Source organism: Mesitornis unicolor, unplaced genomic scaffold (assembly GCF_000695765.1).
Source record: "Mesitornis unicolor isolate BGI_N332 unplaced genomic scaffold, ASM69576v1 scaffold9490, whole genome shotgun sequence".
NCBI classification, from domain to species: domain Eukaryota; kingdom Metazoa; phylum Chordata; class Aves; order Mesitornithiformes; family Mesitornithidae; genus Mesitornis; species Mesitornis unicolor.
In genome coordinates, this window is record NW_010156217.1 from 1 (window position 1) to 13,531 (window position 13,531).

At 38.4% G+C, this 13,531-nt stretch overlaps 1 protein-coding gene across 1 annotated transcript in view; it reads left to right on the top strand.

Moving 5' to 3' along the window:
* Positions 1 to 11,284: 11,284 nt before the first annotated feature.
* PLD5 (phospholipase D family, member 5) overlaps positions 11,285 to 13,531 on the top strand; it is a gene marked incomplete at its 5' end in the record, with an annotated part of 60,139 nt that continues 57,892 nt past the window's right edge. The window contains one exon of the mRNA XM_010183008.1: positions 11,285 to 11,453. Coding sequence (XP_010181310.1) covers positions 11,285 to 11,453 — 169 coding nt within the window. The remainder of the gene's footprint in view (positions 11,454 to 13,531) is intronic.

Sequence of the window (13,531 nt, forward strand, 5' to 3'; positions counted from 1 at the left end):
TGTAACAGACACACACCACAACATCACCCTTACTACCTATTCCTTTGAGTTTCACCCACAAACACTCGGTCTTACCGTCACCCTCAAGCTCCAGCTCGAGGGTTTCAAAACATTCTCTAACATACAGAGCTACACCCCCGCCTCTCTTGCCTTTCCTATCCCTCCTGAACAGTCTATATCCACCCACAGTGGCACTCCAGTTATGTGCGTGTGTGTGCCCACTAATGAGGGTACTCCCAGTGGATCATGACCCCTAAAGCAGATACTGAACAGGCTTGAATGGCTTTTTTCTACAATACTTTTGCTCATCAATAACTATTTAAACTTGACTGTTAAAGAAGTTCACTTACAATTTTCGTTCCTTGTAAATTAAAGCATTTGTGATTTATCTACATACTATTTATTTATTTTATATATATATATGCATAAACTCATGAGACACAGAGAAATTGCTGGGCCAGAATTAACTAAAGTTAAGTATTAATGAGATCAAACAGACAGTTAATGGATTTGAGAAGTAAGCTGCTGTAGAATCCCTTATGTATAGGCTTTTTTGGAGGTTATTTAAAATGATTAAGTCACAGCAAGCTGAACTATTAGGGAATTTGTTATTCACTTTAGGGAGGCCAGTGTTTGATTTGCTTTGCTTTGCCACAGTCCACCATCTACCCCCTCAGGTGAGGGACACATGGGGATCCATGGAAGTTTCCATAAACAACTGGCCTGCACGTGTGAGGACAAGAGGAAACCCATCAATTTTGCAAGAAGCCTTTGCTTGCCAGTGGTTTGCCACTGTCAGTATAAAGCTTTTAGAATCTCTTGTTCTCTGTAGCTTCGTCCCCATTTCTTTCTTTGGAGCATTAGTAATGGGGGCTTTGTTATGAAGGTGCTGTGCAGCTCCCCAATTGCCTGTTATTTATTGGGAATCACTGGGGCCAAGGGGCAGAGACATACTTGAAAACATTTGTCCTGCCATAGCATCTCCATTGATAGTCATTGGGCCATAGGAATTCTTCTTTCGTGAGAGATTTAAAAAACCCCACTTTTATAATCAGTTAGAACTGAAGTACCGGTTCACAGAAACAAACTTCTCCACTCCTCATCCCTGAGGTTTCTCTGGTTTTGGGAACATAGGAGATGTGAAATCTGCTGAGCAACTTGATCTAAGTGAGACCTGTATTGAGCAGTGGGTTAGACTTCCTGACGTGGGGATACCTTCTAGCCTGAATTATTGATGGCACTGTTTGCTGTCTTGTTTTCTGGAATGCCAATTGGGGCTTCTTTTTCCTTTCTGCAGTGATGTTCTTTGATGTGAGTTTTTTTGTGTCCACTTCTCAGAGGGGTGTCTGCCTTAACTAGGGTGCAGTGTGATGACATAGGTAAGTCTTCATTCTGGCAATCTCAAATGTATTTGCTAATGGTTAATTCTGGGTCTTTCAGTAGAATTTCTTCAAGTTTTCTTTGCTGCAGATCCCAATCATGATACAGTTTCTTATCAGGGATTGAGTTAATGCCTTGAAATTGCTCTTTGCAGATTTTCTGTATTTTCACCTTCTTTGTGTCCTCTCTGCTTCACAACATTTCTCGTATTTCGTATTTCATGGAGTTCATTGCTCTGCAGGCTCTGTGGTTAGTCTGTTCTTGGATTAGTTGATAATAATAATAAAACATCCTCAGAAGCAGCTTTGAGAGAAATAAAGCTACCTCAACGGTTGGCTGTTTCATTGGAATGTGTTGCTTACAGTTTCAGAGAAGCGTTGTAAAAAGATTTTTTCGTAGGTCTGTTACATATTTCAGTGGTCATCTGGCTTTTAGTTGGTTTGCTTTTTATCTTGGTCTCTTTTCACTTTGTTTTACTCTCCGAACTTCACAAATTGCAGCAGTCATGCAGAAGCAGGGAACAACAGAGGTCTGGTTTTGTCATTTTTCTGACTTAGATATGTGAATAAAGTACAAGCTGACTGCAGAGCCTTCTGAAGATACATTTCCCCACAGACATCATTAGATCATATATGATCTAAAGGCAGAAAATAAATGTAAGTGATCAAAAAATGTCCTTTCCTCGAACTGAGAATGTGAAACCCCTTTCTCAAATTTGTGAGGCCATAGTGGATATTAAATACATATTTTGGTTTCTCATGAGGATATACGTACCCTTTCGGTTAACAGTTTGATTTTAGTCACTCCTGGGCAGTAGTCCAACTGTAATTCAACTACGTTTTCCATCTTTGTACTGTTTAAAGGAAAGAGTACCTTAGGGAAACTGTGATAAGAGAAGACAGAATTACTTAGAGGTAGATGCAACACTATTTACGTCAGGCAAGATGTGACCAGAAGTGCAAATGAAGGATTAATGCCATTTTGAAAGGCATTGATAAATTTTAATCTGGAATACTATGTGTAACTGACCATCAATAGTCAAGAAGGTTGAACTCATGCAGAGTAGGAGGAGGTACGAGGAATGAAGAGTCTATTTAATAAAAAAGACACTAAAGGCAGTTGGCTGTGCAGGGTGAAAGCTAAGAAGGGAAATTACTGTTACCCATAAAAATATCACAGGAGTGAGAAGTTCCAGGGTGGGATTTGGGTTACTGAGGATAAAAGATAGAGCATGTAAAAGGTTATCAAGTGAAGCAGATTTCTGCCTATGAAGGCAGCAAGATAAAATCCATTCCAGGAAAACCCTGTCCTTGTTCTAATATCCTTTCCTCATCTGGATAATTTAAGAATAAAAGCATATGAGACATTACCTAAAGTGTCAAGGACAGGGACTTCGTGACCCAGGAAATCTTTTCCATTTGAGTTTGAAACTTCTCCTTAAGCTCCCACACACTCTCCATGGCTTTCTGTGTTACATGTAAGCTGTTTGTAGGTTGGGTAACCAAGTTTTTAAATCAATATATCTGTTTTTCTATTTACTGCAGCTAAAGGTAAGCTGTAGCAAACTTTAAAAGAATTATCATTAGAAATAGTAATCAGAAGTTGTAGCAGTTACTGTTGAGCTTCTTGTTATTGGGAAGCTGCCAAGATATCCATAAACCCCCTTGGAAAAAAACAAGACCAAACCAAACAAAACCCCTCAAAAACAACAAACCAAAACAAAAAGCACAGACACACAAAAAAAGGCAAAATAAAGAAGTGCTGTTGTTACCCCAGATAAATTTCAACTGAAAGTTGTGGTGCGTTCCAGTTCTGATGACTATGTAGACACTGTAGAGGGACTGCAAGAGCTGCTGACACAGGCTGGATTTAGATATTGATGGTTCGTGCTCAGCAGTTCTTGCAAGATTTCACCAGAAGTTAAATGATTAAATAAGACACTTGAATGTTTCCTGAAATGAAACTTTATATCTTGGAAACTCAGATGTAGGTGTCACCGTTGCAGCCCTTCCTTCTAGCAAATAATACTTTCCTCATGGAATAAGGCACTTCTTGTCGTGAATGAAGATGGGAAAGCTGGGACCATAAAGCATAGGGTTTTCATTGGGACAGTATTTTAGTTTTTTGGTCAAACCAGCCTTTTTTAAGTCTGTGGTTAATATACTGTTAATTTGTGGTATTAAGTTGGGTTATTTTCTCTTCATGGGCCAAATTCATATACAGTATTGAAATTAAGAGTAGCACAAGATCTCCATTGTAGTGATTTTAATTTTATCATGTTTTTACACTTGCCTTTATTAAATTAGGTATGTTTATTTCTGGTTTGATAGCTTGGCTGCTCGGCTTGATACTGTATTTTCCTTGGCTGATGTTGATAAACTTCCTATCCCAATCAGAAATCATGAGATATTTATAGTTATTCTTATAAAACATTATCTAGGATTTTCTTTCTTTGGTCTGTATGTATATAAATGGTTGCAGAAGATACAAAAAAAGAGGAGAAATTGTCCTGAGAAATTAGGAATTGTGACTATACTGGGTTTTCTTGTAGGATTGTGAAGCAGAAAGTTCCAGTAAAATGTTTTCATTTTGTTTATGCTCAATGTTTACATTTAATTCTGGAAGACTTAGGTCTGTATGTGCAGGACCTGTGAAGTGTCTGCGCTAAATTGCTGAAAAATGCCAGCTTGAAGTCTAGAGGACCAAACTCCACACCCTATCTGTTCAGTAAATTAATGATCATTTAGCATCAATTCAGAAAATTAAAGATGTCTTTGATCCACTGCATTCATGTGATGTAAATTCTACCTGGTAGAGGGCAATTTCGGGGTTTCAGCTGATGCTGTGAATGATTGCTAGCTCTCAGCTTTAGTTTGCATACTTATGACTGGACTTTAATAATCAGTTACATTTATTTGCATTTGAAATAATTTTACAAATACCTACGTTTTCTAGGTATTTTTCAACAGGTGTTCTGATGTTGTGGTTCAAGGTTAATAAAACAGAGCTGGAAAGCTAAAGCAAAGCGACTGAAGCAAAATCACACATTATTTTTATTCCAGAAGGGCCTTTACACTTTTTGTTTCTCTTTAAATTGCATTCTGATTTTTTTTTTTTCTTCTTTTACAAGAGATTTGTTATTGAGTCTTAATGATGCTAAATAGTTTCAATGGAATCAACAACCTTCATTTCAGCATCCTGTTTATGGAGCAAGGGGCAGTTATTTTGGTATGAGCCTGGATAAATAATAGTGGAGGGAAAAGTTCAGTATTGGGCTTGACTGACCTGTGTAATTCAAGAAAACACTTAAGTTTGCATTGAGTGTATGAGAAGTTCTGTGAAATCAATAAAGCTCCTTCAAGGCTCAGTGCCAAGTTGCACTTTATTTACATGTTGTTTTGAACTGAGGCAAATATCAGTCATGTCAGTACAAACAAATGAAGATCTTTAATGTCTGATATTTATTCTTTCTTGTAGTTTTCTTTCCTCCATATGTCCATCCTCTTTTTTAATTTGATAGTTTAGATGACTGCAGTCTTAGTTCCAGTATTAAAATGGTCATGGCAGGCTAGCTTGAATTTCTAAGGTTCAGACTTGCTTTGGCACAGAGGAAATGCAGTCCCCAGGAGGTTGGAGTGACGTTGTAAAACATCTGGTTGATTCTTTAGCTCTTTTGGATGCAGTTCTGCCTTTGGGCACTGAAAGTTGCATCTGAAACAGAACAGTGTAAATTTCATTTTATCACCTGACGTGTTTAATTAGAAATCATTCACAGGTTTAAACCTCAGATGACTTGAGTTTTTGTAGAGCGGGTCCTTCTTTTGAAATGTACCTGTCTATGGTACGTTACAACACAAATACTGTGTAGCTTGTCACTTGAGGGAAGCTGAAACAGTAGGATTTTATGGTTGTTACGTTTTTTCTGAGGATGATGGTATGAGAGGAAGGGAATAATCTTTCTTACATAACAACTCATAGGGTAGTTCAAAGAGAAGAGGTATTTCTGGAGTTATTCTAGTTATTTTCTATAGGCCCAGAGAATTGAGTCTAATCTTCAGCTGGTAAAAAACAATGTTGTTCCACTGAAATAACTGCTGACTGAAATTCTTTTTTTCTTTTTTTTTTTTATATTGTACCAACCAAGCATTTGGCACATAAAATCTGCCAAGTGTGATCGATGCATTGTGCATGTCTGCATGCTATATTTGGCTTGCAGTCATTGTGATGAGTGGGCACAAAAGCAATTATGTGGGAATAGCAATAACAAAGTGATCTCCAAGTTGATTATGGAAAATACAAAAAAGGCTTAAGTGATGAGGAGTTAAAATATGTGTTGGTATATAGTTAGCATACTTCAAGTGCTTCTGTGGACCGATAAGAAAAATTGAAAGGAGACTTAAGTGCAAAGAAGGGGAAAGCTAAAGGCAACTTCTAATTTTAGGCATTAGCTGAAGTGCTTGAGGCTGGAGTTGAGGGAACACTTGGAGTTAGCAGTGCTCTTTGTTCCCCTCTTGTGCCACAGCCACCTCCCACAGCTGCAGCTGAAATGGGGTCAGGCTGAAGGAGCCTGTGTCTCCTGCAGCCAGTCACAGATGGCATGCACAGAATTTAGGCCTTCGGTTAGGAGATCTCTCAAACTGGTTGCAGTAGGTGCAGGACAGCCTAGCTGTCTCTAGCTGCATATTACTTAGCAAACTGTCTGTATGTCTTGCATTTGTAATGTAAAATGCTGCGGCCCTTTCTTGGGTCAGGGTGCCCTGGTGGCATCCACGCTGGCCCAGGTGATTGGTGGGACCAAGGAGTTTCTGACTGATGGCTGAAATGAGGAGCAGAAGCCCAGGCCCAGTATGTGCCCCCTTGTCCTGAGGCAGCATGGATAGGGGGAACCCTGCTTTGCTCCCCTGTAGCCGCGGTTCTATCTCATTGTGTGCTCCAACACAACAGTCCAGGGGTCCCATTTACACGCCTACCATCAACCCTCCCCTTTTATGCTGCTAGGTTGCAATTCACATGTCAAGGGACAGGGAAGGTAGGAAATCTGCTTTAGACCACCTCGTTGGACCTCCTATACAACAAGTTTTTATCTTTCTCTACTCGTATCTTGTGACTGGTCACCATTATCTTCCAGATGATAACCAGGCAGATTATGAATATAAAGACAATCAAGAGTTAGAAGGATATTTCTTAATCCCTTTTAGAAACAAGAGCTGGAGCTGTGGTTCTGTTGAGGAGCTAACGAGAAGATGGTCTTGGCCAGCATGATAGCTACTGAATGGATCTGAGGGAGAAGAGTGGTAGGAGTGAAATGATGTAGAAGAAAGTGGAGGTCTTGAAGGTGACCTGGTGAAGGCCACAACTGAAAGCACTGCTCTGAGAAAGATAGTAGGTTTTGAATGGATATTAAGACTCTGGGTTTATGACAATGGAAGAGCTGAAACTCTGAGGAGCTGTGGTCCTTCAGGGCAGGGGTTGGTGGTTCCAGAGCTTCTGGATTAAGAAAGAGAGAGGAGTCACGAGGGAATATTTAACTAGGACCCTGGTACAGGGGCAGGACTTACACACCTTTCCTAGTCCCCCCTTTTTGTTTTTCTTTTTTTTCTTTTTTTTTTTTTGCCTACTCCTCTTTGCCTCTTCCTTATCTGAAATTCAGCAGCCTTATGACAAAGATGGCATTTGCTCATCTTTCATTTTTTTTATTGATCATACAAATCATCACAGTATTTTCTTATCACATTTCTTCCCTTTAATGGTGAGTAAATTCAGATGTTGCAGAGACACTCAGGTGCATATGTCCTGGATTTTCTTTAATGTATTACTCTGGATTGAGATAAAATGGAGTGCATAATATTCTACAGCTTGTCATTTTAATGTGTAAAGTTTGAGCTATTACAAGAACTGTGTGATCATTACAGCTAAACTTTTCAACAGAGCTATAAATTTTTGCCATTAACCCCAAGTTTATTCAAGGGACAGACATACAGACTGTGCCTATTTTCACTGCCCTAGCCTTCTTTCTCCTCTAACCCAGATGCTTAATTAAGATTATTTCAGTTTCCTTCAGACAAAAAAAAAATTATGTGAGATCAAACAAACCTTCTCGCTGTCTGATCAAAGGTCTGTCCAAGATTAAGAATCCTTAGCTGGGACAGAATTCACTTGAAAATACTAAATGCAAGTCATGTAGCTGAGCTCAGAAGAGTCTTATTATTTAGGTCAAAGTCTATTCTTTGGTAGGCATTAAATACCATTATACTGCTCACCACATTCCTGTTAGCTTAGAGGAGCGTGACTCTCAGCTCTGACCCCCGTGTCTCTCTCGAATTCACAGAAGTCACAGTACATCACTTTCTGGTTTCTCAGTCTGTGTGAGGTAGGTTTGAGAGTATTCAGCTATCAAACTGTGGAGGCTTGCCTATGTTGGCGTTAATCAGATGAAATACTTAGAGCACCAGGGAATCGGAGGAGGGGAGGGCATCTCATTCAACAGGTGTAAAATTTTCTGTTAATGATTTTGAGCGTAAGAAAAGTCTGTTTTAATCAACTTCTTGCGTTTGTTCTGTTTTGCTTTGTTAATATGCCATTTTTGTAGAATAAATTATGTCATTATGTGTGATTTTCCTCAAGGTCCGTGAATGACCTTCTCTCCTGGAAGTTTTTGTTATGCCATATTTTAGAAACCTCTCTGTGGGTCATATTGGAACAAAAATGAGAGCTACATTTAGATTTTATTGATGGAATTGGGGCTTTGCAAGCTCAAACTTTTGCGCAGAAAGTTTAACAAAACTCTCCTTGACTAAGCACTGAACTTTGCTATTGTGCCAAAGGAAAAGGGAAAGTTATGAAGGCAAAATCACTTTGTTTAGAAACTTGGTGATTGAGCTGGATTGTTTTTCCTTTTTTTCTTTTTTTCCTTTTAAGATTGTTGTTCAGTTTTTGAGTAGGGGGATATATTGAGGGGAGGTTGGCAGAATCAGTTCACTATTAAAGGAAAATCTAAGCTCTGAAAACACCACTTTTAAGTAGTGCCCTAGCTAGATGAAATGTCTTTGTCTGCTAAAGGACACTAAGTACTGAGTATTGGTTAAACAAAAGGCTAGAAAATATATTAACAGATAATATCTGTTCTGAACAACAGTTTTACTAACTGGAGTGCATTTGGCTTCTACTACTAAATCAAATTCTAAAACAGCAGGAGCTGCATAGTTACATCCCTTATTAAATGCTAGTGCTGTCACTTGCGGATTGAAAAGTTGGGAGCTGATCTCCTTGTGAAGAGCAAGTTCAGCCCAATGGTCAGGACAGACTTCCTTACCAAGAGCTACCTTGTCCCTCACAAGAGCCCTTTTAAGAGTGAGGTGCCTTTCATTTTACCCAGCAACTTTGCCTTGCTGGTTTCTTTGAATAAGTAAATGGTTTTAACCTGTGGAACAGGAGGAAAAGCCCAACTTGTTTACATATCTTGATGGTATCTGCACCCAAATGTATCTATAGAGCAATGACCCGCATCCACAGCTTTTCCTGCACTACACTTCAAGGCATAGCTTCTGGTGACTTCTGGAATCTGGGTTTATAATGTGTAGATACAGCATTTTCCCCTACTTTGTACCTGAATAATGTGAAGTCAGTGCATCAGAGATAAGCATGTAAGTGTTTTGCTGCATCAGGGCCCTAATTTCAAATACATGTTAAGCTTCTTGGACTTGGAGATACTGGAGCTATTCAAAACCTGACTGGACAATGTCCTTAGCAACCTGCGCTCATTGACCCTGCTTTGACATGTAGGGTTGACCTACATGTTCTCCAGATCATTTCAGCCCTTCTGTGACTTTGTGTTACCTTTTTGGCAGCTTTCAACTTGCCAAAGACTGAGATAGGAAGAATGGTAGTTAAGCTAATGCTTTCCAGTGAGACAGCAGTTCAGTTCAGAACCACATTTGATATATTATTTTTTCAATAATTGTTTGATATGAAATTCCTTCCTTTTTGAAGGTGGCCATCCTATAGCTCTCTGAAACAGCTCTGGACATCGCTAAGAGCCCCAATATGATCAGTAATGTTAACTATTGAAAAAGAATTAACCAGGCTTTTAAGAGGTCTAACAAAAATTTTATTAAGTTCTGTAACAGATGCAGCAGAAATAAGTCTAAAACCTTAAATGTTAGAGTAAAAGAGTTTCATTTTTAAGGTATGACATTGCTAGTAGACTGATAAGAATACTCAATTTTTAGGGTTCTAGTTATTTTGTAAAATTCATGAACAAGGTAGGTGGAATGCTTTAGAATAAAGTATACTTTGAAGACAATAAAAAATCAAGTTGTGTTTTAACTTGTTACAGTCAATTTACTGGTGTTACAACTCTGTTACTGTAACGCAGTTAAGTTTAATGTTAATCTATAGAACAGCGTGTTCACAGGATGTTGTGGAGAACGTCATCAGCAATTGTAGCTTAGTGATATGTATGTTGTTTGATGGATTTTAGGGAATAAGCAAACTTACTTTAATCTTTAATGAAAGGAGGAGCTGGGCTTGTTCTGGTTTTGGAGAGGATTTTTAACAGGCCGAGAGAGTAAAAAAATAATTACCCCAGGTTTACTTTATCATAATTCTTACTGGGTTTTCTTTACACTGTTAAAGAGTACTAATCTTCAGTCTTTTAATGGGTTAACTTTACAAACATGGTTGATAGTCTGAAAAAGCTGTAAAGTTTCCATGTGACCCTGCAGGGTGAACTGAATTAATAGTCGATACTGAAACAATATGTTTTTCTAACATTCAAAAAGTGTACAATTCTCATTTACTCTAGAGGTCTGTATTTTTTACTTTAAAAAAAAAAAGTTTACAAATTGTATTCATATTGCTGGAATTGATAATGCTATTAATAAGTATAGAAACAGGCTGCTAATACTTGATGTATTTATATACAATGAGAAGGAGTATTCTCCGAGTCTCTACTACAGCTTTTCTAAATCTGGTTGCTGTGCTTCACAGTAAATGCTGTAGGTGTTGGGAGCACTTACAGAAGTGCCACTTGGATAAGTTGAAAATTTCATCTGTTTACCTAAAGGCAAAATTGGGAAACTTATTTGATTTGCATTTATTTTTAAGATGCCTCTATTGAGTGTAGAGAGAAGCTTTACCTGCTGCAATTTAAGGCAATCTAGCAGGGAGGCAGTACACTGAATGAAACATCATTCCCGGAAGCAAGGGAGCATATTTTGAACTATCAGTTTACTACATTTGTTTAGCTTCTTGGATCCATGTCAATGTATGTAATGTAATGTGCAAGAGTTTTGAATACTATCGACTATAATCAAGGCGCCTTCCAAAAAGAACAGGAAATTAAAAGGGCATAATTCTTCTTTTCTTAACCACTGGATTCCAGTTAGAGCCTTACACAGGTAAACAAAAGCAGAAAAATTAGGTAGCTTAGAGCAGTTGGAAAGGGAGAATTCATGTATAGAGACTGCAGTGTAATAAAATGTCAGCTGTTAAAGCAGACTGAAGAGAATGCCGGGGATTATATGTCTTGCCATGTCGCTTAGAGAGAAGAAATTAAATGCAAAGATGAGAGTGGCAGAGCAAGAAGAGATTGTTTCATTCTTCCCAGCCTCACCTTAAGGACTGATTCCCACTTAGGTTTTTGTAAGTAAGCTTTTCCATGTTGCAGTGAACTTTGCTTAATTGGCTTTGCTGCATTAACAATAGGACATTTCCGCATTTTATTGTTTTGGGAAGCATGGAGCATGACAGTCAGCAACATCAAAGTGGGGTGGCACACTGCTGAGAGCCTCTGGAAGCAGATGTTGAACCATAGGCCCCAAACCTGACATTCTTTACACTTGGAACTTTTAAATACAGAAAAGTGCTTTTGCTAAGTGGTTATTTTTTCCTTATCTATTCTCAGGGTTGCTCTTGTGGAAAATATTCCTGAAGGGATCAACTATTCAGACAGTGCACCATCCCATTTGTCTCTTTTCCAAGGCTGGATGAATTTGCTTAATATGGCTGAAAAGTCTGTTGACATAGTGTCTTCCCAGTGGGACCTCAATCACAGCCATCCATCAGCATGCCAGGTATGTTCTAGCCTAACAGAAGGGTGGGACTTGACCAATCTGTTCTTCTTGTTTCCCTGATAATTTTTCTAGAACTACAGCCAGTCCCTGTAGCAGACCGATTTGTTTGGGTAGTTAGTCTAAAAAGCATTTTCGTATGGGGATTTTCCTGCCAATACAGTAGTTTTCTGAGAGTGGTGGCATGCTTGGGCTAGAGGACACATCTGACACATATTCATATCACTTCCATCTTAGGAAAGGACATCATTGTGTAATCTTAAGAAACCTGCAAAATTGTGCCTATATTAACACATCCGTAATTTAGGAATACCCACAAATCTATGTACGTATTTTCTGTTTGGTGCAGCTGATGAACCGCAAGCATGTGTAGATTCATTCTGCAGCCAAATAAATGGATAGAATTGCACTTTAAAAAGAACAATGTAGTATCAGATGATTTCTCATACCTTATCAAAATGAAGCTTGGGAGGAAGAGGTGCTCAAGACTTCTGCAATTAAGAGCAATAGTAGGAAAATCATAAATCATAGTGGAGGAGGCAGACATGCATTACAATGATGCTTTGCCAACAGACACTTTATTCTTGAGAGCAGTCCTCTTAGAAATATGATAAGGGCAGGTTTGCGCTTAGCATCACTTGTGAAATTATCAAAGAATTGATAGGCTGAGAGTAGCTCATCTTTTCCACCAAATGGGGTTTTTTTAGTGAAAGAAGCAGCTCAGCTGACATGAAATGGGGTTAAAATGACGGCCGGATAACTGTAAGGAATCAACTTTATTATATTATGTCATAAACTCTTCACTTTCCTCTCTAGCTCTGTTGTTGCTGTGCAGTAAAGAAAAAAAAACCAAAAAAACCTTTTGGTAGATGATAGACAAAGAGTGGTATTCTGAGCAACTAAAGATAGTACTGGAAATAGCCTCTGTTTTCCAGTCATGAACTGGGTTCTACTTCTTTTGAAAGAGCCTGTAGCCGAGTTGAATGGCATACATTAACGTTTCTTCAGAATAAATCTGCTGTGTGTCCATTTAAAAGAGTGAAAATCTGAGGTGAGCAGCCAAATGGAAAATGTAGTGCAAACCCTTCTTTTTAGAATGCTTATAAATATTGGAATGTGGTTTGTGAATAAATTTGTTGAATATCAAAATATTGAGATTTTTCACAATATAATTATGCAGCTGAACTTTATTTAAATTTATTGCCCAAGAAACTTCAAACCCATGTACTGTCATTCAAGCAGATGAATTCAAAGAGATAGTGCCTTAGATGTTTTTAGGATGTGCATGAGTTGGTATGTGCATGAATCTTTTAAAAATGTTTTGTCTGAAAAAAATTCAACATGTCATTTGCCTTGAAACCAGTGGAGCCTAACAAATCCAAAAGAGAGGACAAAAATAGCAAACTGGAAATTGGGATTTCAGTAGTTAAGCATCAACTTCATTCACTGTTTCACATTCTTATGCAAAGTAAAAACTGTAAGATATTGCCTAATGTCAGAGCAGGGAAAGGACGAAGAGACATCCAAGAAGTGGATTTGCTGTTTCATCCTCAAATACACTGTTAGAGCCAGAAAAGTGAAACATTTTTCATAATATTCTATTCTAGTTATCTGTGTCTGCCTGCTAGTCATCTTACAAAAGTGAGTAATTACTTATGTTTAAAGGCAATTAATATTCCAGTCATTTCCTCATTTGTACATCAGTGTGGGCTGAGCAGCTGATGGATCTTTCTGTTGAGCTTGTCTATTCAGCCTAAAATGTGGCAGTGTTATTGGCCAGTCTGGTAGCTAAAGAAATTGCTGAGAGGCAGCATTTCTTAGCAAATCCTTGCCCCAGAGAATGTACACCAAGCTTAGTGTGGGAAAGGGAAGGGAGAGAACTTGTATCGTTACGTCTGCCTTCTCCACTTGTAAAATTAAAGTGAAATTTCAGAGAAGATTCAATAATTTTAATCTAGTAAGTTTTGGAAATATGAGTCAAGTGTCTTTACAATTTGAGTTCAGGGATATTCACCCCAAAATGGCAGAAGCATTATGAAAGCTAAGGGGGTGAGATGCCAGATGTGTCCAGGTGTTGTGGC